This window comes from Candoia aspera, chromosome 13 (assembly GCF_035149785.1).
Source record: "Candoia aspera isolate rCanAsp1 chromosome 13, rCanAsp1.hap2, whole genome shotgun sequence".
Classification (NCBI taxonomy): Eukaryota; Metazoa; Chordata; class Lepidosauria; order Squamata; family Boidae; genus Candoia; species Candoia aspera.
The window spans coordinates 16,893,971-16,920,680 of record NC_086165.1 but is presented as its reverse complement, the minus strand read 5'-3'; the positions used below and the strand labels follow the sequence as shown (position 1 = coordinate 16,920,680).

Here is a 26,710-nt window from a genome sequence, read left to right as displayed (position 1 = left end):
TCCAGAATAGTTGAAATGCAAGTCTGTGCATGTGGTATGAATTATTTCAGGATCGTAGAGTTAAACCCTAACCAGAGAAGGGAAGCAGCTGCTGGGCGAAGAAGCAGAATGAAAGAGTAAATGCAGAGCTTGGATCACCCCATTTATTGAAGAATTTTCCACTGCAGCTGAATGCAGTCGTGATGCTGTATCAGAAGATCATCTCTTAACCAGAACTGTAACATGAGAAAGAGCAGGAAGTTGCCTCTACTTCCATCCCAATTTGCCTCTTTTCCACACCACCACCAACAAAAAAGGAAAGATAAAGCAAAGTGGATTTTTTCCCCCCAAGAAGGAGTTTTAAATAATGAAAGTGCTATATTTGCCTCCTTAACACTTTAAGTTTTTGGTTAACAGGGGTGTCAGCATGAGACTTGGGGGGGAGCAAAAAAGTCAAGATGACTGCCACGACAGCATGATCGAATTCCACCCTTTTTTACCTGCAGTCACAGCTGCCATCTTGACTTTTTGGAATCTTTCCTGCAGACATCCTTGGTGGTTATATTATGCCAATATTAGCTGCATTATAGTGGGTAATAATTTGAGACAATTGGGAACCTCCAAATTTTGAAACAAGGAAAAGTTGGGGGGAGGGGGGACAGACAATTTAGAGAGCTTTGGACAATTTTTGGCACCCAGCCCAGATGTCCTCCAGATGTCTCGACTTCAACCCTCTGAATTCTCTGGAACAATTGTCCTGGCTGGAGTTGGCTGCTTCATATATTTTAAAAAAGGAAAGGTAAAAAGGGGGAAGCCCATGTTTTATGAGACCATATCGGCCCCATGGCTGAGTTTATATTGGCTAATTGTAATCTCCCCTAAAATAAGGAGTGAAGTAGATCAGGCAAGTACGGTTTTAGTTTTTTCTTCTCTAAGGAGCAGTCAAGCAGATGTTTGAGCAGCATTGTGACTTCCAAAGAAACTAGGTTAATATTTTCGCTACCAGTCCAAGCCAAAGCCCATTAAAAAGGCTTTTTAAAAGGATTATCGTGCTGCTAGATCTATAGATCAATCTCCATATAGTATAATGCCAATCTTACTAGTGAAAGCCACAGAGATCCTTTGTCTTTCCTCTGATGCACAGCAACATGTTGACTGGAGTGCTGGGGAAATAACTAATAACTAAAATCTGCAAGATGCCGCATGATACTGCCTCTTTTGCACTGCATCGCACACACCCCGCCCCCAAGGAGTCAGGCTTTATTGCAACGCCACACCTGCCATCTTCCCAATTTTGAGCGGCTGTCTTGCTTTCCTACCTTGCATGATTTTGTACTGTCATTTTGTATTTATGACACTGGTGGAGTTCAGACATGAACATTCATTTTAGCTAGGGTTTGTGCAATTAGCCAGGGCCTGGTTGACATATATCACAAAAGTAATAATCCTTGGCAGTTGGGGGTCAGTGAGTAGATTCGGAGTTTGGAGGGAATGTCTTAGGTTGGCAGGGGTAATAGAGCCTGGTCTGCTCAAGACAGTATTTGTGCAAATTAGTGCCCAGGGGCACCATATCAGGAACCCCAATGCCAAGCCACAGATTGTGATCCAATGCAGTTTCTTGGAGTAGATCAGGATTCTAGCAAAAAGGACAAATGACTGAAAATGTTTCATTATCTGTCCAGGAACACTAGGGGGCGCTGTGCATCTTCACAATCTACATTTTGGCGCTGCAGGGGAAGCATCACAAAACCCAACATCCCTCCATCATGCACTCACAGTCACATTCCCAGAGACATTGGTGGGCTTCCTTGTGCTTCTGTCTCTTGCAGCCTTGTCCATTTCCTTTCCCCTCAACTTTGTCCTTTTAAATTTTAATTTTACAAAGTGCTCATCAAAACATGGGAGGAAAACATATGCGCCAGTATGCTGCGTTATTTCTTCCACTGGTTGAACAATTCTCCTGTCTTTTGTTTTGTTTTTTCCAACCAGCTCTCTTTTACTGATGAAAGAGAATTTAATCTAGAAATTCTTTCAGTTGAGAAAAGAGTGTTAGTGAAATCATTACGTGGCGCATGGTTTTCTTAATCATTTAATGACATGGAGGCCATGGGGTGGGTGTGAATGCCTTCTCTTTCATGGTAGAACCCTTTCTTTGGCTGGCTTCTGAAATCTCCATTCAGTCCCCAGGAATGACCTTAAGAGCAATCTCCTTCCATGGGCCTCTTTCATCAGTTGCTCAAACTAAATATGGCAGAGCCCTCCACATGTTTATGACTGAGAAAAAAGTCTAAAACCACCTTCCCCACATGGTGTCCTCACCCATAGTTTGTCCACTGTCTGATTCTCCGGTCCTTCCCCGAAATGCTTTGCTGCATTCCCACCAGACCACTTGGACTGCAGGAAAGGCCAGGAGATGGACATTCAAAATGGCCCCAAAATCGCTTGGGGGATTCAACCCATCCCAGCAACGGCTGTGTTCCCTCTTCTGCCTTGTAGCCATCCCGCAGAATCATCGCTTAGAATATCTTAAAACCCTTCAGTAAAGTCAGTGCTGGAGCCTTCCTTTTGCTTTGAGCTCTTGATGATTTGACCGTGACCAGCTTGGCCCGGGCAACTGATGGGACCTCTTTATAGTTGACAGTTGAGAGCGAGTTGTAAGTGGAGGCAATGGTGGCGGTTGGGACCAGGTGGGCCGAGGGCTTCTCCTCGATGATGAACAAGGGCCTGACTGCCAGAGGTCTCTCCACCTCCCGCCTCACTTCACGCACCGCCTCATGGAAAATGTGCTGCACAGATTCAAAATCCAGACACGCTGAGACTTCATGGAAGGAGCAGCCATACTTGGTGGCAAGAGACATCCCCTCGGCTTTGGCGACTTGCCTGGGAGAAGAAGCCAGGAGAGAACATCACAAGGCATATGAAAAGGAGCAACCCAAGGAACTGACCCATGTCTGCCAAATATAACTGCAACGTACTAGAAAACTAAACTATATTTTAGTTATGCGTGGTTTGTTCTTTCTTTAGTAGATAAGAACTCTGTTTTGGGGTCCAGCTACCCATGCATAATCTTTAAGTCTGTACTTGTATAACTGACATGAATGAAAAAGCACTCCCCCACTTCAGAACTGCCTTCTACCCAACAGTCTAAGCATGCAAGACTGGGCCAGTTCAGCGCATAGTTGATGTGCGTCTGAAGCTCATAGAGTCCTGACAGAGAAGGACCAAGACAGTTTGAAGTTTTGAGTGAAGCAATCTTGTGAGAACCAAATCTTTTACACCAGGAGTTGGCAAAGCAACATCTGTATCCATCAAGGCATCCATCCTTCCATCCATTCCCCAAGATAGTGCCCAACCCTTCCAAAATTTAAATGAATTAAAATGCAAAACACTTGTGAAATCACCACATCTTGTAACATTTAGTGGCCTCGTGAGAGCTTGGGCAATTCTGCTTTTTGGGAGGGAGGAGGGATACATGTGGACAATTGCACAAGACTGCACGATATCCGGGCCCTGAAAAGGATACCAAACTGCTTTAACCAAATCTTACTGCAGTCTTTCAACCTGTGCTGTTGCTTTCCCCAATTCTCCCTAAGGTCTGCCCCTTGAAGCAGGAGTGTCTGCAGGATGGAGTCAAAAGGTCAAGATGACAGCCAGAACTGTGTAATTGAAGCCCCACCCTTTTTAATGTGTCCCATGAGGCCACACCTTGACTTGTTTGACCCCCTTCCCTGGGGTCATCCTGTTTTGAAGCAACCTCTATTATCTAGTTGCAAAGTAGGGTTGGTTGGCCCTACCAGGAACATTTACAAGTCCTGTTCCTCCACAGCTCATCTGCTTTCCACAAACTGCTCCCCCTTTCTCCCTTGCTGCCCTGCTTAAGCTTTTGAACTGCTTCCTGGGACAGCCAGGACAGCCCCTTTTCTTCTCCCCTCAAATACCTTCCCCAAAGCTTGGGATTGTCCCCCTAAATCCACACACCTCAGTCATGTCTTGTAGAGAGCCACAGAGATGCTCTGGGAGAAACCAGGCAGATGCAACAGCTCAAAAACATGCTTTAAAGCTGGGAAACAGAGAAGATATGAGAAACAAGCCCAGATTGATTCCTCTCTAATTCACTAGAGCAGTGTTTCTCAACCTTGACAACTTGAAAATGGGTGGACTTCAACTCCCAGAATTCTGGAAGTTGAAGTTCACACATCTTCAAGTTGCTGTGGTTGAGAAACACTGTACTAGAGTATGAGAGGGACGGGAAATCTCAGTGAGGCTTTCAAGACTGATGTCAGCCCTTTCAGGTGGGCCAGGTCAGGAAGCAGACCACGTAATCTGACTGGAACATTATTGATTGAGGCTGTAGTAACAGACTCTTGAAAGCCTCCAAGGTCATGTCCATGGTTCTCTCCATGTCCATAGCAGCTTTGATGGGTGAGAAGGAACCTCTGTGCTTCACTGGATCATTCTTTTCTTGTATCCTTAGTAGGATAATGTGTTCACCCCAAGGCCAAGCATTAATGCAGGTAATATTTGCTCTTCCCGAGCAAGCAAGCCAATACAATAGACCAAAAATCATGCATTCCTCTACAGCTGTTAGCCATGCTTTTGTCAGCCAGTTTGGGTCAGATGGGCTGGAGGCACACAGAAATTGTCCCTATAGCATGTGTGTGTGGGTATTTACTGGGGGTTAGAGGCCACACCAATCCAGCAAGACTCTGAGAGGCTTACATTCCTATCTAGCTGCAAGAAGATTAAAATAATAAAACAGGATAAGAAAATAAGAGAACTCCAATCACACAAACAATCACAGAAGATTCCAGAAAAGATTACGTTTACATGGAAGAATAACATCCAAGCAAGATCCTGGGTTGAACTTCCAACTTCTACCAATTTTTTTGCAGCTCATCTAACACAACAATGTAGGGTCTGCTCTCAGGAAATAACCTATTCCAATGAAGAGGAGTTGCTGTAGTTGTTACAGCAGTCTCTGTGCCCCCTCGTCTCCATGATGGCTGAGAATTATGGGAGTTGGGGTCCCCATAGAGTCTGGAAGGAGCCGGGCTGGGAATGGCTGTGCTCAGAGATGGTTCCTAGGTGCAGAGATGACCCTAAGAGGTTGGAAATGGGAGAGCTGCCTAAGGGTGGAAAATGGGTGCATGTCAATGGTTGTGTGTTCACACAACACATTTAAGCAGATCAGGTTGCACTGACACTTAAGAATACAGTTAGGCTTGGGGATTTTTAAATGGTAGCTTAGTATGTTGTACAACCCCAACCAGGGCTGTCTGTGGGAGGTGGGCAGTCAAAAAGGTTAAGATGGCAGCTGCAACCACCCAGTCAAATCCCCAACACTATTTTACAACACATGTAAAAAAGCATCAGGGCTTTGATAGGGCACTTGCAGCCACCATCTTGACTTTATTGACCCCCTGCGGACGCCCCCTGACCACAGCACTTGCTCAGTCAACAACCCAGCATCCTCTGTGAGCTGAGAAAGGGATTGAAGGGACCAAACCAAGACCGTTTTGCACCCGAGAGGATGAAGAGCAATCCAAGAGGAGAAGTCAGAACTGGAGCAGGCGAGGTTGATTCCTTTCCTCCCTTGTTTGCTTGCATCTCTTCGCCTCCCCTTGAAACCTTTCTTCTATCCCTGAGACAACCCCCTTCCCATTTTGGATCCAGCAGCCCATGTAAACCTGGATTCTTGTGCCTAGAAGAAACCTAAAGACAGGGAAGGGTGACCAATGGGTGGTTGTCCCATTATGGTGCTTCTGGGGGACTGGCACAGCTAGGGAGGAAGGGGTAGGGGTAGGGCTGCCCATTTCCCTGCTAATATGAATCAACCCACTCCCTCCTTTGGCCACAGCTGCTAACCTCCTTACCTGTACTGTTCCATATCCAGCTTGTTCCCGACCAGGAGAACTGGAGATTCATGGAACGTGTTCTTCAAGTGGAGAACAATGAGATCCAGGTACTGCTGGCATCCTTCAAAGCTCTTTCGGTTGTCAATGCTGTAGACGACTAGAAAGGCATTGGCCCAGTTCAGGTACCTCTCACAGCCCACTGGTGTGTCCTGGCAGAGAAGCATGTGGGGATCAGTCAGAAGACCTGGCACCTGCCTCATCTAACAGCAGACACAACACATCCCTCTTGGCAGGAATGGTGGCAAAATGGAACCAGGGGACAGGTGGTGGCAAGGTCGTCACAGCTGAGGGAGCCCTGAATTTTGCAGGCATGCAACACCAAATTGAAACCTTTAGACTGTTAAAGAAGAGGAAGCATTGATGCAACCCCCCCACCCCCTGTCCCCAGAGATGGGGGAGAAATTTGTTTCACTGCCCTCTGAAGGTAAACCTTTCTAATGCTGTGTTTTTGAACCAATCCCCCTGCCAAAACCTGATCCTTTGAATTTGGCAGCTCTGAAGTTGGCAATGCAGTTCACCAATTCAGAAAAGGTGTAGGAGTGAAGGTCTGGGTGCAACTGGGTGCAAAAACTATTACAAAAGTACACACTCAGTGAAATAGTTTGAAAAGATGTATATACTGGCAAAATTGAAAAGCAAGTGTGTTCCCAGCATTTAAGGCATCTTATATATGAACATGGAGGTTTTGTTATGTAATTTATTTATCGCTTTAAGGTGCCCAAGGGAGTATAGTCATACAGTGCCCAGGCTATGCCAATGCGACTTTGTGCTCTGTGACTTTAGCAATGGTTTGGACTTATGACGGCGCTAAAACTTGACTTACGACCGTTGCAGCATCCCCACGGTCACGTGATCAAAATTTGGGTGCTTGGCAGCTGGTTTGCACTTACAACTGTCACAGCATCCCACAGTCACGTGATCGCCATTTTCGACCTTAGCAGCTGGGTTCAGCAAGCAAGATTAACGGGGAACCACATGATTCACTTAACGACCACATAGTTTGCTTAACAAACATGCAACGAACATGTAATTTGCTTAACGACCACTGCAAAAAGGTCATAAAATTGGGTTGGATTCACTTAATGACAGCATTGCTTAGTGACCGAAATTCCAGTCCCAATTGTGGTCCTCAAGTGAGGACTACCTGTAGTCAGGACCTAGTGCTGGATGTTCAATGCTTCTTTCATGGATTTTCTAATTTCCTTTGCAGTGATCCAAGTTTAACACACATCTTGGGACAATGAGTTCCATAGGTTTATTACACATTAACTGGGAAAAAGCTTTTCTTGCCTGTTGTGCCTCAATAACCAATCAATTTATTTAGGCAACAATGAAATCATAAAGATCCACCATATCCCTCCCTCCTCAGATATTGATGCTGCTGCTGCTGCTGCTGATGATGATAAAACCCTTTCCTTACATGGAAGGCACTACCTCCTTTGCCAGGTTTTGTCCATTGTTTCAAATCCCTTTTGGACCCCAAATAGTTGGACGCTGCCCTTGGCACTGCATTAAAAAAGCCATTGTGAGATTTGACGAAGGGAGTGAAGATTGTTGCCCCGGGCCACGTAACTTTCGATCTTATCTAAAATCAGTGTATTTCGATCTTCCAGTGAGAGGGGGGAGTCGCATACCTTCTCTGGTCTTTAACCTTTTAATCTGCAGCTCTGCTTTAATTTTAATTAAAAGAAACTTTGTTTTCGGTTTTCAACGAAATACTATTCCATGTATTTGACTTTGCCCTTAAAACATTCTTTTAAACACACCCTGAGAAATATTCTAGAATGTAGAAGACACATGAAACTACCAATATCCAAAGAAGAATGCAGTGCGTATTCCTAGGGAAACTGATTTGGAGAAAAAAGTAAAATAAAATAAATAAAATAAAATAACTGAGTCTTGCTCCTGGCGTTGCCAAAGTCAAATGAGAAAGACTACCACTCAGAGATGGAATATTAGACTTTTTTCCCATGGCTACTTGCAACTTTGGCATCTTAGTGCCTTTGGGGCAAAACATCATGCATCCTGGCCACTTTCTACAATACTGCACATTTTTAAATTATCTACATCAAGTTTGCAAATCACTCAGGAGATCTGCAAAGGAGGCAAGGCAGGTACAGATCACCGAATCACAACTTGCCATATTTTATGTGAACCCAGGACCCGGGGTTAGTTCATGGTTGACCAGATTTTATAGCCCCAAGCAAAATGGCTAAGTGAGAAATCCATGGCTGAGTGACCCATGGCTAAGGAGATGTTGCACAAATATTGATACAGACCTTTGCTTAGTTTCATCTTTGCAGGAAAAGATTTGTCAAATGTCCATTTTCAAACAGTGTTGCTGCAAAGTCTGGCTAAATCCAGTATCTTAAATTAAAACTCTAGCCATTCCTGACGGGTTGGCTGGGATTTTTAAGTATTCCGTCCACAAATCTTGAGGGCCGAAGATTGCTCATAACCAGGAAACTCAAGGGGAACAGTTCCCATATGAAATGGACGCTTAACATCAGAACTATCATCAAAAAGGCACAACAAAGGATGTTCTTCCTGAGTCAGCTTCGGAAGTTTAATCTATCTCAGGAGCTTTTGGTACAGTTTTACAGAGGAATTGTCGAATCTGTTATCTGTTCGTCTGTAATTGTCTGGTTTGGTTCCGCAACCAAGCAGGACAGATACAGACTTCAACGGACAGTTAAGTCTGCAGAAAGGATTATTGCAATCCACCTGCCTTCTATTGAAGACCTGTGTATTGCAAGGGTTGAAAGGAGGGCGGAGGAGATATCTGCAGACCCTTCGCATCCTGGACATAAACTGTTTCAACTTCTACCATCAGGACGGCGCTACAGAGTACTGTATGTCAAAACATCTAGACATTGAAACAGTTTTTTCCCTTGTGCCATTGCTCTGTTGAACTCCTAATTCATGTAGCCTGGTATAATGATTGACACTGTATGGTAAGACATGACTGCTAAGATGTGACCGGTAATGCTCTGTTAAATGTGAACATATGTTAGACAACAGGTGCAGTATATTAATTCTCCCTTTAAATATGAGTGTGTGTTAGTTAATAGCTGTAGTATTATTTTCCTTCAATTTTTTTTCCTTTCTTGATTGTATAGTTTTAGTAAATAACATTATTACTTTACTATCGTTTATTTTTGATGTTATGTAAATATATTGAGAGCTCTTGCACCAAAGTCAAATTCCTTGTATGTCTAATCATACTTGGCCAATAAAGTACTCTATATTGTACTGCTAAGCAGAGTATTTAACTGACTTTGGCTTAGCCTGTGGCATACACTCAACCATTGTGGTTTATAGAACCATCCATGGCTTAGCACATGTATGAACCAGGCTATTCTTTCCTGCTGACTTTTCTGACTGCTCTAAACTCAACTTTTAGGAGAAAGGGAACCCAAAGGAAAAAGACATCAGTATTGTCCCAGATATATTCCAGCACCTGGGACTTCACATCTGCTTGAAGTGTTTGCGTGTCAAGAATGTCTCTTTGAAGTGGGGAGGAGCTGTAACCCATCTTTCACCCTGAAGATGTAGAATTATTATTTATGAGTTACCCCATTAATTGTAATGAGTCTCTATCTGGGGTCTTCCAAATGTGCATACTGACTAAGGATGATGGGAACTGAAGCCCAAAATCTTTGGAGGCAAGAGGGTGGACAAGGCCACCTTAGACCTTATTTTCCCAAAGCAGCTAGACAGAACCTAAATCAAACATCAGGAATCCATTGTACAGTATTTGCCTAGAAACTCTGCTCTATTGATAAAAAGTGGCCTTCTGTCACTCTTGCTGATGGGACTCATCTGATTCACAGCTGGCAAATGATACTTGTTCCTTCCACCTGTGGCATGAAGTCAGTATTTAGGAATGCAGAGATTGTATTGCAGCTTGTTCGACAGCATTTTGCTCTACCTGCCATTACCTGATCGGCTGTATCCATCACCTTGAGCAAGACAGGCTGTTGGTCTACTACCTCTTCCGAAGCATAAGTGTCTTCTGCAAAGCAAAGGTTTTGAAAGTAGATAGATGATTTGGGGAGAAGTCAGTATTTTTTGCCCCTAAACCCAAGCTGTGACCCTCAAAGGAGGTGCAAAGTGTGTCTCTTTCTTGAGCAAGGCAACAGTGCTTCTAGATGGCCACTGGACTGAAATAAACAAAGTTCATGCATGTTTGTTGAAACAAGAAGCTCTTGAGATATCTTTCCAACTATCCAAGCAACTCCCCTGGAGTTCATGCTCAGCCCATGCCCATAGGATGGAGGTAGAAAGCAACAGGCCTTATCCTTCAACCTATTCTTAAACACATTAAAATAATAAAAAGTCAGTGCTAAAGTGACTGTCACGTGCTTGCCCATCACCCCATCACTTTTGCACTGATTGGCCAAAAGGGAAAAAAGGGAATCTGGAAATTATGTTGCTATTTCTTATTGAATATTGCCCGCTTAGATATTGCCTGCAGTTCATTTTGCATACAGTAATTAGTTCAGTCACTGGACCCTTTTAAATGAAAGCTACAGCTTCTGAAAAGAAATCTCAATATGTGTAATGAATGGACAACATCCTCGCAAAAAAGGATCCAGAATTCATTCTTTCATGCCTTCCCTGAAAGCCGCCTCTGTCGTTCCTCAACTTCGATGTGACTCAGAACAGCTACCTGCCAAGAATTGCAACACAATTATATCCCAGTTTTCTTGTCCCTGATTGATGAAGCTCCAAACTGTCTTTCTTCTTGCTCATAGTTCTCCCTAGATGCACCAATAAACAGAAAACAAAGGGAAATAGATGCCATAGATAAAGTCATAACCTTGGTCTAGCTCACTGGTAGAGCACTCCAGGATTTCAAATGTGGATTGTCTGGGGATGAAAGGGCTGGAAGCTGCTTCATGCAATCTGACTGTTGCTACTGACCTACAGTCTGTTTGGAGACACAGGAAATGGTCTTAGAACTCCCTCTGAGCATTGTGCCTTCTCACTCAATATTGTCCACACTAACCAGCAACCTCACACTAACCACTAACCTCAAGATTTCAGACCAGGGTCTTTTTCAGTCCTACTTTGAGAGGCCAGGGACTAAGCTTATGACCTACTGAAAACAAAGAAGAGATTCACCCAACCTCACAGAGTTCTATAAAGGTAACAAGGCCTCCAGGGCAAGTTGCCCAGATTTATCTCAAAGTTCTCTTCTTTCTCTTTCTTTCAATGGATGGGTTTGCACAACACACTCAGCCACAGGGAGGAGTCGAAAAAGTCAAGATGGCAGCCACTGCAGTACGATTCAAGCCCTATCCCTTGACTTTTGTCACCTCCCCCTCATGGACCCTCCTGCTCAATCAGGCAAGTTAAAGACCAAGAGGTGCGTTTTCCCAACAGGCTTAATTTTAACCATGGTTGGGTTGTTTGTGGCTTAGCCTGTTGGGCAAACCCACCCTGGTTGGTTGGTTCAGTTTATTATGCAAAAGTAGAAAATAGTTTAATTCAGGAATCAAGCGAAGTGTGTGTGATGCAAATCCAGCCAATCTCTCACTTTCTCTTTGTTTAGACCAGGGGACCCCAAATTCTTCAGCTCATTGACCCCTTCATGAAGATTGTTCATCAACCCCCATACTACTTTAACTAATAGTACTACGAATAATAATAATAGTAATAATAATAATAACATTGACCTTAGATAGTCCCATTGACCCTTGGGGGGTCAATATTGACCACTTTGGGAAACCCTGGCATAGTCATTGTGGTAAGCCACAATTTAATAGACCACAGTTTACTGTGGTTTATTTGCTGAATAAACTACCATTGGCTCAGTTTGCACAACATGCTGAAACCAAAGCAAAGAAATCATATGATAGCTTAGTGCAACATGTATGAACTCAGCTACTAGTTCTTTCCTTAACTTGAATGCTACTTTCTGAGTGACTCAACCCTCCAGCCACCATTTCACAATGGCCCAATAAAATTTGACCCTAAATCTGAGATCACATTAAGCAGGACTAGATTTTAAAACAACACTTAGGCTGAGTTCACACACAGCCCTACTCCAAAAAGCAAGCACTGGCATCTCTTACTTAGCACCTCATTTAAACCAGGTCTTAATTACAGAATGTTTAGCAGACAGCAATGCAAGTGATAAAATACATGAACCATACCAATACACACATTTTCCAGAGTTTTAGAAGCCAGGGCAAAGCAGTATGGTTTCCAATTCTGGTTTGCAGAGAGCAAAAATGCCCCCGCTTAGATGCAACAGTAAACTATGGTTTCCCATCAACCAGAAATCCAGGGAGCAAACATAGGCTGAAGGGAGGACAGCAAAAAACCTTTAAGGTCCCTTTGACAAGCCTTGTCGCCCTTGGCTCTTGCGTCCTAATTTGGCCTTGGCTTCCTGTCTTTCCAATGGGGATTTGTGGGATGCCAAGGGATCTGCGTCACAGCCCATCACCTTTCTGAAGATTTTTAAGCCCAGAAGCCTCTTCTCGCCCTCCTATGCCATCAGTGTCTTCCATCTCTACTTTCCCTGGTATGTGCTCTAAATTTGGCAGCTTGTTTTGAAACAGCCATGAAACAAACTTGCAAGCAGAACTTGGAAGAGCTTAAAAAACCCCGGAACATTTTTGGAAAAGAACTCCTGAAGGGGGCTGACATCCTCCAGGGACCCAAGGAGCAGACCCATCTCTTTGCTTACTGAGGTCTAACAGGATTGTTTTTCCTTCCCACCCCCACCCACCCCTGCTTTTCACTTTGTTTCTGGTGGGTGATTGCTGATGGCCTGTGGATCTGAACTATTTGCTGCTACCCAAAGCAGGATTTTCCTAGCCTACTAATGACCAGCCTGAAAATCTCTCTTTGGTATCCCAACTTCCAGGTTCTGTTCATGGGAATGAACAAGCCTTTCAAGTGTGTGTTATCTAGATTAAATTTGGATTGTAAGTGGTTCTCTCAACAGGTGGCAGGCCCTAGTTGACTTGATCTGGGATCAGAAGCTAAAGCTGGCCTAAAGCTGTTTAGTCTGGATGGAAAACTACCAGGGAATCCCAGGAGAATAGGCTAGACTGGGAATTAAGAAAAAAATCCTGGGGAAAAAAAGTAGCAAGCCACTTTTGTATTCGATATGATTTACTTTAGGCCTGGCCCATCTCTTCCTCCAAAGCCTCCTGGCTCAGATCTCCAGCAAGCGTGGCTTCCGAAATGACATGTTTAAATGTCTGAACAATGATTCAGTGTACGGGGAGGGATTCTATGCCCTGCGTTTCCTTCATTCTGTGTTGAATTCCATTCCAATTCCATCTCATTCAGGTTTAGATCATCCTGGGGAAAATATAACTGTGGTTGCTAGGAGTCAACATCAACTGATGGCACATAATCCATCAATCCAGTTTAGATCTGGCCCTGGCTTTGCCCATTCCTTTCTCCTAGCTCCACCCAATTTTAGGGGGTGGCCTCCAGGTAAGCTACTCAGACATGCACATGGTCCTCAGCTGGAAGCAGTTCCATGTGGCTCACCATTAGCAGCAGGAGTTCTTGCTGTGGGCTTTGCTGTCAAACTTATCAGTGGAGGAATATTGATCAGAACAAGCAGCTTTGGGGAAACCACAAGGTCCTGGGGAGGATGCCCTTGGACTGAATATCCACAAGTTGGGATTTCTTGAGCCAGTTTTCCCTGGGACTGGCCTTCCCTGCAATATGAACTTTATGCTCCCAATGCCTATAGGAGTTCTAGAAAAAGGCAGGAACTGATGGATCACCCTTGAAGATCTTCTGTTCTTCAGGAAGGGAGAGAACGTAGATGACTCAAGGGGGCTTAAAAGTCTCATCTGAGCTCCAGACTGTATTTACACAGCATGCAAAAGTAGTTTTCCTTAACCATGGCTCACTGAAAAAGTCACAGTGGGCTGAGTTGACCCAATGCACTAAGCCATAAACCCTGATATACAGTACAAACCATAGCAGATAACCTTTGTACAACACTCTAAGCCCAAACTAAACAACTTCCATGATGTTGGGCAAGCTGGATGAAGTCTAGCTTTCTTTTATTGTGGTTATTATTTTGAAAAAAGATAGGGTGCCCTTCAAAACCAGGCTTTCCCAGGGTGACTTTTAAACCCTGACTTGTTGAACAAACTGGTTTACAAAATTGTATCTTAGCAGATTGTGCCAACCTGGGCTTTACCAAAACTTGTAGTCTGCTTGGAGAAGTTCAGGGGACAGAAACTTCAGCCTGATGTTCTCTGCTCCCTGACCCTTGCATGCCCATAAGATCTGGGGAGCCCAACCACGATCACAGCTGGACACATAAAGGCTGATCCTTCTCATACATGGTGCAACCCGTCTCTCATCAGGGGTGTCCACAGAGGGGTGTTTAAAAAAATCAAGCTGGGGTCCGTGATGGTGTGATCAAAGCACCACCCCCTTTTTATATGTGATGCATGTAAAAACAAAAACAAAACAGTAGGGCTGCAATTGTGTGGTTGCAACAGCCATGTTGACTCCCCCTCCCCCATTGGCATTCCTGCTCTAATTCCAAGCATCCCAGGATTTGTGACTGATTCAAAAGAAGATGGTTTCTTTTAAAAAGGAAGAAAACCAGAAGCAGCAGCATGAAAAGGGGAGTTGAGATTGCAAAGAGCAGGATGGAGGCATGAAGGAGTTATACACAGGCTTACCCAGATTAGGGTCGTATTCACTTATAAACCTCTTGGTAAGAAACTTCACTGTCAGTGCTGCAAGAAAAGAGAGAGAATTACTTCATTTCTGCAGGTCCTGTCCTAACTGTAAGACCTTTTGCTAGATCAGAGCCAAATCATCCAGTTTCCACAGACAGACCAGATGTTTCTCCTTCAGCTTATTTTGGATCCTTTCCTGGCAAAGCCTTTTTCATCACATGTTAGATCAGGCTGAAATGGGGTTAGGTGGCTGTGGGTGAAGCCAATTTAGTGGCCTACTAGGGCCAACTGAATTGGAGCAGAGCTTATAACACAGCTGAGAAGTTGGCACAGAAAAAGATTATCTTTAAAATAGCTTCAGTGAGCATGCCAGAGAAATACAGGTTATGGATCTTATACATTCAGCCCTCCCAAGCATAAAGTACCACACGCTTAGACACATTAGGTTGAGATAAGTAAAATAATTTCTTACTGACTTTAATGTTGCTTCTGCTAGATCCATCTTGGTGGAAAAGATGAAGTTCCTTTGTTCTTCTTTCTTTTCTAAATACTTAGTTTTGCCCTAAACTCTCAGCCCTACAGCTGCCAAGAGCTGCATGGAAGAAAGGGGAATTCCAAGCCCTCCACATGGTGCCCAGAATGGAGGAGAACAGCACACATCCCTGTGCTTGCTTCTGGTGGAGAAGAAGGAAGAGAGAAAGAGGAAGTGGCAGTGGCAACAAACAGCTTCCTCAGAGTTGCATTGTGGGACAACCTAATTTACATGTTAATTCACATGCAAATGAGGCATGCTGGATTTGCCAGAACTTCCAACAGTGGGAACCCATCCATAGTCTTGGATCTTGTATGAACGAAGACATCAACTCAAGCTGTAATACCCTTGTTTGCTATGACATGTCATGTGAACAGGCCACTGTGTTTTGTTAATCAATGTTTAGGTTTTAGGGCATTGGAGGAACCTAGCCCAGGGGGCTGGTTTAGACTGGTCCACCCATATTTTGGATCTTTTGTCTACATCTTTCACAGCTAGGGCTTGGACTGCAACCTCCCCCAAACAGATGGACTTCCTCCATGCTGACAACTCCTACCAACCAGTGGAGGTCACCAGGTTGGGGAAAGTTACCACACACAGAGGACTAAATCCAATTCTATCTGGTATCTCTTACCTCGCAGGAAGAAACAACTCTTTTTTCCACTGCTCAGAGCTACATACTGTAGATGATTGAGAAACAGGAGACCGATTGGGCTCCGCGTTACTAAAAAGAGACTGCCTTTTGTCCTGACCCATAGATTGGTCAACCATGTTTTACTGAATGTTCCATAATTGGCTGGGTGCACACCACAGGCTAAGCCAAAAGCAAGCCAATGTAGAGAGTAAGGAAGATGACAATGGTGGAGATATGCAAGGGGTTGAAACATTTTTTAAGTCCAGAAAAATGAGATAACATTTGGAAGCAGTTCAAGGAGATGCTTCCCTGACTGACTGGGGTACAAGGAGAAGGAGGAGGTGCAGCACAACCAAATTTGCAAGATTCTGTTATTAGAGCCAATCTCAGTAAAAGTAGTTTTAGCCTACTTGGGAGTTGATTTCTGAGTAGACCCCTAACCCTAATCAAAACCCTAACCCTAATCCTAACCCTGCTGGTATTCCAGAAAACCTTGAAGACCTGACTGTTCTCCAGGCCTTGGGGAAAGTGCAGGAGATCCTCCCTTGTTGAAAGTGATTGATATTTTTTGTTTTTGTGTTGAAGTTGTTGTCCAGACTGCCATTGTGTTATGTCTCTTACTGTAGTTTTTTTTTAAATTATTATTTATGATGCTATATCTCTATTCTGTTTTATATTGTGAGCCACACAGAACCATTCTGGAGTCAGGCGGTGCCAAAATGGAATTTAACAAATAATCCAAATTAAAATAAAGTCTTTTTCAAGTCAAGGTTGACTCTCATGAGCTTCATAAAGACATCCATACATGTAGTTTTCTTGACAATTACTGTATATGCAAATCATTTGCCATCCTTCTTCCAGGTTCTTTTTTCAATATCCTTGTCTAGTGTACAATGTTGGCATTTCCTGGTGGGATCCCATCCACTTACTAACCAGGTGTGATCCTGCTTAGCCTTACAGATTGTGTGAACTCAGCCCACTTGGCCAGTTTATGCTCAGTGTGTCTTGACAGCCCAGACAATCAAGTTAACTGAGCAAACCATTATTAAATATATCATAGGTTAGCAGTTATCAGGTCTACTTGAGAGCAGATGAAGAGGGAATGTCCTCTCCTGGACTCATCTAGGCCTCCCCAACTTGGTTTTCTCAAGAATATTTCCAAATTACAAAATGGTGAATTAGGATAGCCAAAGCTACAGAGAACCATTTTAAGATTAGCACATGGGGATTGAGAGCTGCCCCAGCAGGAAGAGTCTCATCTCCTAACCTGATTTCCCAGATCCTTGGCAGCCCAGGATGGCCACATTACACTCCTGCAGAAGGCTCGGGAGGTGGCGCTCGTTCGCCCAGGGGACAGCCCGAGGTTTGCCAAACATGGAAGACATCTTCCAACTCTGTAAAGAAAAGCCAGCAATGAATATTTCTGTTCTTTATTGTCAGCCCCACCACACAGATTAAAACAGCACATTAGCAGTTCTATCCAACTGTCAGCCTTCCCAGGCAGACCAGACAGGAAACACATCCAGACAAGCTAATTCTGCTTTATTGTAATGCTACATTAACAGAATCTTGCAGGTCTGAAAGTACAAATCTCCCACCATTTCCTTTACAGTCTGAGAAACTAGGCAGGGTCCCTTCTGAGCCTCTATCTCTGTCCATTATGCAGCTGTGGGCTATGCCCTCTCTTATCTGACTGTTCTCTAGGCAGCATCTCTTCCCTGCATTTCCCAAGGTCTTTCCCACCTACCAGTACACCAACCCAAGTTTCTGATTTTGGCAAAGTTCTTCCATATCTGGTTCTGGAAGGGGTGGCACTGCCCCAGAAAGACCCAGTGTGCAATCTGGGGGTCCTCCTGGACTCATGGCTCCTACTTGAAGAGTAGGTGGCAGCCATAGCTAGGAGGCCTTTGGACAACTTTGGGTTGTGTGTCAGTTGCACCCATTCCTGGACCAGGGGGCTCTGCTCATGGTCACTCGTGCCTTCATGACCTGCCATCTGGACTACTGCAACACACTGTACATGGGCTGCCCTTGAAGAGCATTTGGAAGCCTCAACTGGTGCAGAACGTGGCAGCATGGGGACTTAATGGCGCTGGTTATTCGGCGCATGCAACACCACTACTTCGTGAGCTGCATTGGCTGCTAGTGTGCAATTGAAGGTGCTGGTTGTCACCTTTAAAGCCCTTCATGGCTTGGAACGGATTATGTCTGGGACCGTCTCTCCCCAGTTGTCTCTACCCAGACTACATGATCCAGCAGAAGAGGCATGCTCTGGGTCCCATTGGCTAAGGAATATCGGTGGGCGGGGCCTTTTCTGCCATAGCTCCTGCCCTCTGGAACATTATCCTTCTGAAATCAGGTTGGCCCCAACCTTGCTGCTCTTTCATAAGGTCCTAAAGACCTGGCTTTATGCCTGGGCCTGGAGCCCCAAGTGTATGAAGGGACCTGTCTCCTGGGTCTGTGGGTGATGGTAGGTTTTCTCAGCTGCTATGTACATTTTAATTTTTGTATATGTATTTGTTTTATTATTGTTCACCACCCAGAGTTGCCGTTGAGATGGATGGCTATATAAATAGATTAAACAGATAAGTGAAGTATAAGCTGTTCTTGCTTGATAAGAATCTCATTAGAGTAACCTTAGGAACGACTCATGCTTTTCAAAAAGTTGGCCTGAAGTTTGACAGAAGAACCGTAATTCCATTTTTTAAAATGGTGGTTATTCATGTGGGGGATGGGTCCACACATTGCACAAAACCTGGCTTGTTGAATTGTGATTCACGAAACAGCCACTAACATCATGCTTCACTTCACATTGTTAAAAAAAAATGAATGGTTAAATGTTAATTTTAACAATTCAACATGACTTTAATGTGTCACAAATCCATACTAAAAAAACAACAACAAAATAATTTGGTTACTGGCTCAGCATGTTATGTGAAACAGCCAAGGGTGATTTATTCAATAAACCACAGTTTAGCAAAACTGTGGCTTATTTAAAACCCCCCAGAGTTGAACAAAATTGGCTTAACGTGATGCAGGAGTTCAGTCACGGAATCAATAACTGATGGAGTTTAGTGTTAACTAAAGTTACAGCAATTTGAGTATGCGTTTTCCCCTCCTCAGCCAGAAATGTTTCAGACTGAATCCATGACTTTCTGAATGTAAGCAATGACTCTGTGACAAGTTAATTGGGGTTTCCCACCTGCCCAAATCTGAAGACGGCAAAAGAACGCAGAGGTATTCACACAATACCTAAGAAATCATGCCTTTGTTTTTAAATAAAGCAGTATGCTAAACGATAAATCTTGGTTTACAGACCATAAGGCTCACCCAGCACAGTAAGCCAAGCCACACAAATTACAGGATGACATGGGGTGTGCTGCCAGCCCAGCCGAAAGGAAGCTGTTCTCTGTCTTTGAAAACACTGCCTGTCAAACTACTTTCACTTTGTCCTCCTGAAGCTGAAGAAACCCTTCTCCGCATGAACACTGAGATCAGGAGATATCTGGGATTCGAAAAGCAACAAGTAGCTTTCTCAAAGCTCTTCTCCACTTCTCAGGAGTTAGTCTTCTGCCCTTTCAGGAAATAAATCCTGTTCTTGGAAAATGGTGTTTTGGTCGGGTTCTGGTTCTCCAAGTGCAAGAGGCATACCGTCACCCATACCGTCACCCCAAACAAGATCCTTTGGAGCATCAGTGATGGGGTACTTCAGATGGAAGGACTTCTCTGGTCCCACCAGGCTGGTGAGACCCAGCCTACTGAGCCTTGATAAACCTTCTCCCCAACTTGGGACGGTGCGAAGTAGGGGTGTCTGTAGAGGATGGTCAAAAAGCTCAGGTTTGTGGCCATGAAGGGGTGATTGAAGCTTCACCTGTATTTTATAGAACTTTAGTTGAACCATCACAGCTACTGTCTTGACTTTTTTTGACATATCTTGTGGACACCTCTGGCACAAACTCCAGGTGGTTCCCCCTTCCTTAAAGGAGGAAGCCACTTATAACCTTGACTCATCTCCATCACAGAGATAAAAACAAGGTTCTCCATCTCCGTTTCATAAAAGGTGTCAGGGTTGCAGCTTAATGGAAAGGTACTACTTCTGACACCATCCTGCCCACTGGGACACCAAGGCCAAATCCAGTTCCCATCCTTGGTCAAGTTCAATGGTGCTTCTCCCAGTCAACTCCAACCAGTATGCAAAGGTGGAGGGCCTCTCTGCCTGGGTTCTATAAACTCATTATTCCTCTGACTCAGAGACCTTTCACTAGGTGGGAAGAGGTCAGGACTCTGCACATGCCCAGAAGCATTGTTTGCTTTATCGGCTCAGCAGCAGCTGGCTTTTGATTTTAAAACATTGCGGCTACTTGTTTTAATTGCTAGGGTGTGTAACCTGTATCACTGTTTGCTGTTTTGTTACTTTATGGTCTAATTGTATGAAATGCTATTGTTGTAAGCAAATGGGTGAGGGGGTGAGCTTCTTTTACAGGCAGCGCAGGAATATTTAAATAAATACATGAAATAAAACTCTATTCGCTGTTGAGCCCTGGGGCTCAGACTAAATTCCAGGGCCTGGTAATCCTGGTCTGGAATAGGACTGTATTTGGAGTCGAGCTACTGATGTGCCCCTTTTCTGCTTTAAGCCTCTTAGCACATCTGCTTTTGATTCAGAGAGCCCTGAGTTGGGATAAACACATTTCATTCATGGGGCAAAAGTCAGAAGGGCCTTTGGACTGTAGGCGAGATGAGCCAGCAGAGAGGAAAAGAGAGGGAAGGTCACCCCAGGAAGCAACATTACGTGGGCTTCACGTAACTCAGGTAATGTGCTACTAAAGATCAGAGGTAGAGTCCTACTGGGTTAAACAAAGGCTAATTTGTTCAACATGCTGTTCTAAAATCTGGATAGCTTACTGTAGGGCTAGTAGATGGTCTGGCAAGTTGTGATATCCTTATCAGTTGCGTTAATTTTAACATACTGTGGTTGAAGAAGCCATGATTTAGGGGATTTTTGCAAAACACGGTCCAAAAAGATTTACCATCTTCCTAGTGTAGTATTTTTATTTAGTACTTAGACCTAAGCACAGGAGAGCATGTTTTCCCACAAACAACATCCACCCTATGAGGTAAGTTGAGTTAAGAGAGTATTTGGTCTAAAGTCCCCCATGGAGCTTCTGTGGGGGAAAAGGGTCTAGAACCTGAATCTACCTGCTCTTAGTCCAGCACCTTCTCCACTGGACCACATAGGCTCTGGGGCTGAGAGAGATTGACTGGCCCAAGGTCACCCAGGAGGCTTCCAAGGCTGAGAAAGGTCTAGAATCTGGGTCTCCCCACTGCTAGTCCAGCATCTTCCCTACTACACCACCTTTCTCTGTCTCATTTTATGCCTGCAAGAACCATTCACAAGAAGCTCAAAAGTAGGGTAGGAACAGATGAAACGCAGATGCAGATTCCCCCGTCAGGAAAACTGGAAACAATTTTTTTAAAAGATTAAGATCAATATAAAAGGAACATTTAATTGTATGTCTATTTATTTGGGTCCACCACAGTCAGTGGCCCAGTAAAGAGAAGATGGACGTGGGAGGAAACCCCAAATGACTCTGGGATTAACTGATTACCAGAATGTTTCTTGCCTTGGTTAAATTGATCCATGTGATCCTCTCCAATATTGAAGATGGATCTTCTGCAAGTATCAGGACAGGGGCAGAGACTCCCATCCCTTTTAAAAAAGCTGGCCAGGTTCACACAAATTTACAAACCATCCCACCTGGGTTCATACAGTACACAAAGTCAGATAAGGATTTTAGAAGAACGTGTGAACCCAGCATGAAATTCACACAGACCTGCACCTTGGAATGAAACCTACTTAAACAGGGATAACACTGAATTTTGGGTTTTGATGATTAAATGGTTTGATTTTATAGAAATAATGTTACTTAAGGTTTAATTAATGGTAAGAGGTTATATTTGTATAGTACGCTTTTATATCTGTGTTGGAGAAAGTCGGAAGTCACTTTCTTTCTATATTTTCTATCTGTTTCTGCACCTTTATAGTTTCTCTTTTATTTAGTTCTGTATTCTATCTCTTCTGTATTCTATATTTCGGATTTTAACTATACTTTGAAAATTAATAAAGTTATAACAAGAAGCAGGGATAACACTGAGACCAAAAACGTGGTGTAGGTATAAAAAAAGAGCAGCTGTGTCTCTAAAACATCTCATCTCATCTCATCTCAATATCAGGACATATTTTTCTTTGCTTCTGGTGTCAAATGCAACATCTTTTACTCCTTCCCATTAAACATAGATTGGCTGTATTCACACAACACAGTGAACCACAAACTAGCCAATCCCATTTAGCCTGACATCTTGTGCAAACTCAGCCTGTTTAGGGTTCAGGATGTCATGTACATCCAGGAAATAGGATTTGTTGAGCCAATGCAGCCATGGGTTGCGCAAACACAGACTGTAAACATTACCAGGATATGTCTCCATATTTCCTGTGTTCACCTGACTCTCAGCCAACCAACATTTTAGTCCTGTATGTTAGAAGAATCCTGGTTTATTGTGATTTTGCAGCTCAGTGTGTTGTGCAAACCTAGGCAGCAGTGTTAATTGAATAAGCTGAGTTAAGCAGGGGAAGCATGTCATTCCAGACACAGCCAGAAAGACCCCCCCCCCTCTTTTGGGGGGTGGGGATGCTGCACAGCTACAACCTTGGGGCTGATGCCCATGGCCCTACTGAGCAGAAGGAGCCAGAGGATGCCCAAGCAACCAGGGTTGGCTTACCACGTTTCAAAGTCAGTGGAACCATGCCCATCACCACATTAAAGAGGGGAACATTTCCTCCTGAGCCTTAACTGCCATGAATCAGCTTACCTTTAGGTTAAAACAGGAGTCCCATCAAAGAATGCTGGAGAAATTCTGGCCAGTTTAGACATCCATATGTCCAGGCTAGTCTGCATCCGGCTGCCTGACAGCTCCCTGGTCCCACCGCACCCGACCTGGGGGAAGAAGCCGGAATGAACCCAGGTCTCTGCTGCTGCAAACAGAGAGGCAACAGCTCACTCTGGACAGCTGCTGGTCGCCTGGATCTGACTTGAATGAATGAGGCTGAGAAAGGGAGCAGTCCCATCCCTGGCAATTTTTGCCAGCTGAGTTCCAGCCAAATTCCTTGTAAGGAAAGCTGCTGCCGCGTTTTTGGCCAGGGATGGACACGTTTTCCCATCAACAAAGGGCAGGGCAGAAGCGAAGGCCTTTCCTGCTGGAGTGGTGGGGGGGGGACATAAAGGATGCCCAGAGGCAAGGGGAAAAAGTGTTTCCTGCCTTCATTTTTCAAGTGGAAAAAATGAGTTGCAAATCCGTCTTGGGTCTCCTTCGCCTTGTCTGGGGATCTAAAGCAATGGATTTTAAAACTGGCACAGTGGCTCCCCACAGTGAGCAAGGGATGTTGTTTGTTTGTTTGTTTCTGGGAAAGGGACTTTGGGCAAAGGCTGGCATAACCCTGTTCTTGGGATCAGTATAGGCATCAAGAAGCATCCCTTTCAAGAGGCATTGCAGGCACCAACCTTTGGCATCTTCAGACAATAGCTAGTGTCCAGGACTGACACCTAATTTGGCCCCTTTCTAATTCCACCTCCCGCCCCAGCCTGGCTCTTTAATTTGTGAGCCCAGTGCTGAATGTAGCGTCCTGAAGCCTTGCAGATAACCTAGAACTTCTCCAAACATTCACAATCAAAGGAAGAAACTTGGCTGTTTAAGGGGTTCCCAAAAGGGCCCTAAATGATCTCAGTCCTGCACCAGCGGCAGTGGTCAAGTGCCTTAGAGAAGCACTATCTCTGATAGGACCACAGACTCTGATTTCTCACCCACCAGCAGTTCCGGGTAAGAGATGGGATTCAGCCAACACACCAAGCTGTTGTTATACTGAATGAACCATAGTTGACTGGATTTACACTATACACTAAAGCATAAATCATGGTGGAGAAACCACAATAGTGGGTTTAACCAACTTGTTCATCCACACCTGGCAAATGACATGACTGCTCCGATGTTGGATGAATCCATCCACAATGCCATCTCCTTGTTTTTGGCTTGGCTGGTTGTATGAACCCAGCCAGATTATCCTTTGAGACGCATCTCTTGGTAGAACACATGGCAAAGACAAGGAGCTTTTCCATGGAAACAGCAGATGTCCAAAGGTGAACCAAATCCAGTGTGCTTCAGACCAACTCGTTTATTTTTTTCTCTTCCGCCCCTGAGCTGTTTGAAAATGGTGGGCAGTTCTGTTGATCTACTAGAGAAGTACTTCTGTTGGGAATGATTAAAACCATCATTCCTAATCTGGCACTTTCCAGATATGTTAACTCCCACAATTCCAGGCTACGGATGGTAGGCTTATGGCAAGAGTTTGAGTAAGTTTACTCAGCTATAGTTCCCATTTAGTTTTGTAGGATTTATGGCGTGCTTTTCCAGTAATGATGTTGGCTCTCTAACTGCATTAGTTATATTCGCGATAGGCAGGAAAAGAAAAAAAAAGTTTTTTTGCGGAAAAGGGGTGTGCATGTGAAACTCTGATCTTTCTTCCAAATAAAAAATATGTTTAAGACTCTTGCGTTGCTTAGCAGCATGACAGCTTTCTGCACCCCTACCGATACACACACACAGATATGAAACTTTAAAAGTTCAAGTCAGGTTGGCAGGAAGCTCTTTCTGTGCATAATAATGCTGGATTCTGTGTTATGCTTTTCCTCTGCATACATCTATGGCAGAGATGTGAGGGCCTTCAAAAATTCAGCTCATGATCATTCCAGGAGGCATTAGAGCCAAAAAGAAATACTGCAGCTAAATTATCAGGGTAGATTTTTTAAAAGTTAAAAGAAAGACATCACTTAGCCACCAAGGGAGGGAGGGAGAGAGCAAAGGAGGGAGACAGAAGGGAAGGGGAAGGGAGGGGAAGGGAGGAAGAGAGAGAGAGAGAGAGAGAGAAAGGAAGAAAGGAAGAAAAAGAAAGAAAGAAAGAAAGAAAGAAAGAAAGAAAGAAAGAAAGAAAGAAAGAAAGAAAGAAAGAAAGAAAGAAAGAAAGAAAACTTGTGACAAATCCTAGTTGGACTTTATATGTTCATTTTGCCATAAATTCCTCAGGGGCAAAACTGCAGATCCAGTGCCAAAGGAATACTTTGTAGAATTCTTTCATATCTGAACACCCAACTTCATGTTGTGTTCGGCAGGATCCTGAGCATTATTCATCTTTTTTTAAGGGACAGGTTTTGACCTGGGTCCTTGGGATGATCTGACTACAGCTCAATACACATTAGCTACTGTGAGCACAAATACACACACACACACACACACAGACACACACAGCTGTAATAAAGGAGGGAGGAGATTTGATGGGTTTCAGAGTAAACAAGTAATGTGGAAGCAGAGAAAGAGATGAGAGAAAAGAACAGGTCTTTATTGCACTTTGCTTTTCATAAACTTGGGTTCTGGCAAATGTCCACCTTTCTAAGCAGGAGGCTAAACACTGGAAGATTTACATGACTGTGTGATCAGGTTGCAACCATAAAACTTCCTTGTATGAGTGAGATGAAGCAGGGACACTTTATCTTCTTCCCTGCAATGAGAGTTTGTGGAAATCCAGGGAAAACAGTGTAGTGAAAAGAAAGAGAGCGAAGTTGAGTCATTTGCACCCTCAGCATAATCTGGACAGAGAGAATGGGCAGGAGTTTTCAAGTTCTGGTCCCTTAGATTTCTTTCTCCCTAATCTTAACCCAAGATTCTTCACTAACAAAATCAATCATGGCAGAGGATGCTGAAAGACAGCTGGCTTGCCTATGTCAATCCTGCCCTATAGGTGCTCATTTTATGCCATCCCGCACTTTCTAAGGGTCAGTGAACAAGGATTCGGCCAGGATAGGCTTTCTGACTAGAAATCTCCGCTCTTGCATTTTGGAAAGCTTTTTTCAGTAAACGTCAGCCCTATGAGGTAGACCAGACTAAGAAACCAATGCCATTTAGGTCAGGACCACTTTTATTGTAATAGCTGCAGTAACAGAGTCTTGCAAGTCTGAAGGTGCTTCCCTGCTCCCTCCCTTTATCTTCATGTGAACCAGGGAGGGGCCTGTGTGAGAGGTTTTCTCATGTTACTTTCTTGGCCCGGGCTCAGGATCCACTTATCTGGCCATTGCCTTGGTAGCAGCTCTTCCTCCTGTCCTTCAAGGCCGTTCCCTCTGTCTTCTTCAGGGGCATCCACAGGATGTGGTCAAAAAGTCAGGATGGGGGCCATGATGGTGCAATCAAAGAATGTATGACATACATAAAAAACAGGAAGAGCTTTGACTGCACTGTTGCAACTGCCATCTTGACTTCTTTTTACCCTACCCTGGTCCTGCTCAGCTGCTCAAATAGCTGATGTTTAAAAAGTCAGTTCTGAAAAAGCCTCCATGGAACTGCACTGCAAGGCTTTTGGTGCTCATTAGTCTTCTCTTATCAGCAGGAAGCCAAATTAAGCCACCCAGTGCATTTGATGCAATCCTAGATGCCCCTAGACTGTCCTTCAGGGTCCCTCTCCAACAGCAGAAGCATACAAGAGGAGGCCCGGTGGTCGTATGGAGACCCCTGCCCCTCAAGGCTAGGGCGCATCCCCCAGAGATCTTCAAAAGCGACATCAAATTACAATTTTTGGTCTGAGAGAGGGGAGAAATCATTAAACATGTGCCTGGACACGAAACGAAATTTCAATTAACCTTAGCCAGAACGTAAACCAATTGAAATCAGATTTAGTGTTTGCCCTGTCCCCCATCATCCACTGCCCACATTTTCAAAGTGTGGCCTCTGGCATTCCATTCACGAGCGAAGTGCAGTCGTACCCCAGAATGGCACTCCCATTCTAGAGGCTGCGAGGGCCATTGTTCTCAGCGCCACTGTCCCCTTCTGTTGAAGGTGACCTCTGCTGATCTGTCCGATCCAAAGTATTCCTTTT

The 26,710-nt window shown here is 44.2% G+C and overlaps 1 protein-coding gene across 1 annotated transcript; it reads right to left on the bottom strand.

The window, feature by feature from the left end:
• Positions 1-129: 129 nt before the first annotated feature.
• On the bottom strand, positions 130-22,869 carry RASL12 (RAS like family 12). The gene is made up of 6 exons (XM_063314410.1): positions 22,606-22,869; positions 17,003-17,129; positions 14,570-14,626; positions 9,836-9,909; positions 5,853-6,043; positions 130-2,859 (listed from the first exon to the last, which is right to left on the bottom strand). Exons 2-6 carry the CDS (start codon positions 17,118-17,120, stop codon positions 2,496-2,498), a joined length of 804 nt encoding a protein of 267 aa, XP_063170480.1. The 5' UTR covers positions 17,121-17,129; positions 22,606-22,869; the 3' UTR covers positions 130-2,495.
• Positions 22,870-26,710: the final 3,841 nt, after the last annotated feature.

Excerpts from the sequence above, each read along its gene's own strand:
- RASL12 (XM_063314410.1), bottom strand. The coding sequence starts at position 17,120 with ATGTCTTCCATGTTTGGCAAACCTCGGGCTGTCCCCTGGGCGAACGAG. Across the intron at positions 6,044-9,835 it reads TGATGGATACAGCCGATCAG|GACACACCAGTGGGCTGTGA; the intron begins GTAATGGCAGGT and ends CTTCTCTGCCAG. Across the intron at positions 2,860-5,852 it reads CTGGATATGGAACAGTACAG|GCAAGTCGCCAAAGCCGAGG; the intron begins GTAAGGAGGTTA and ends TTCTTCTCCCAG.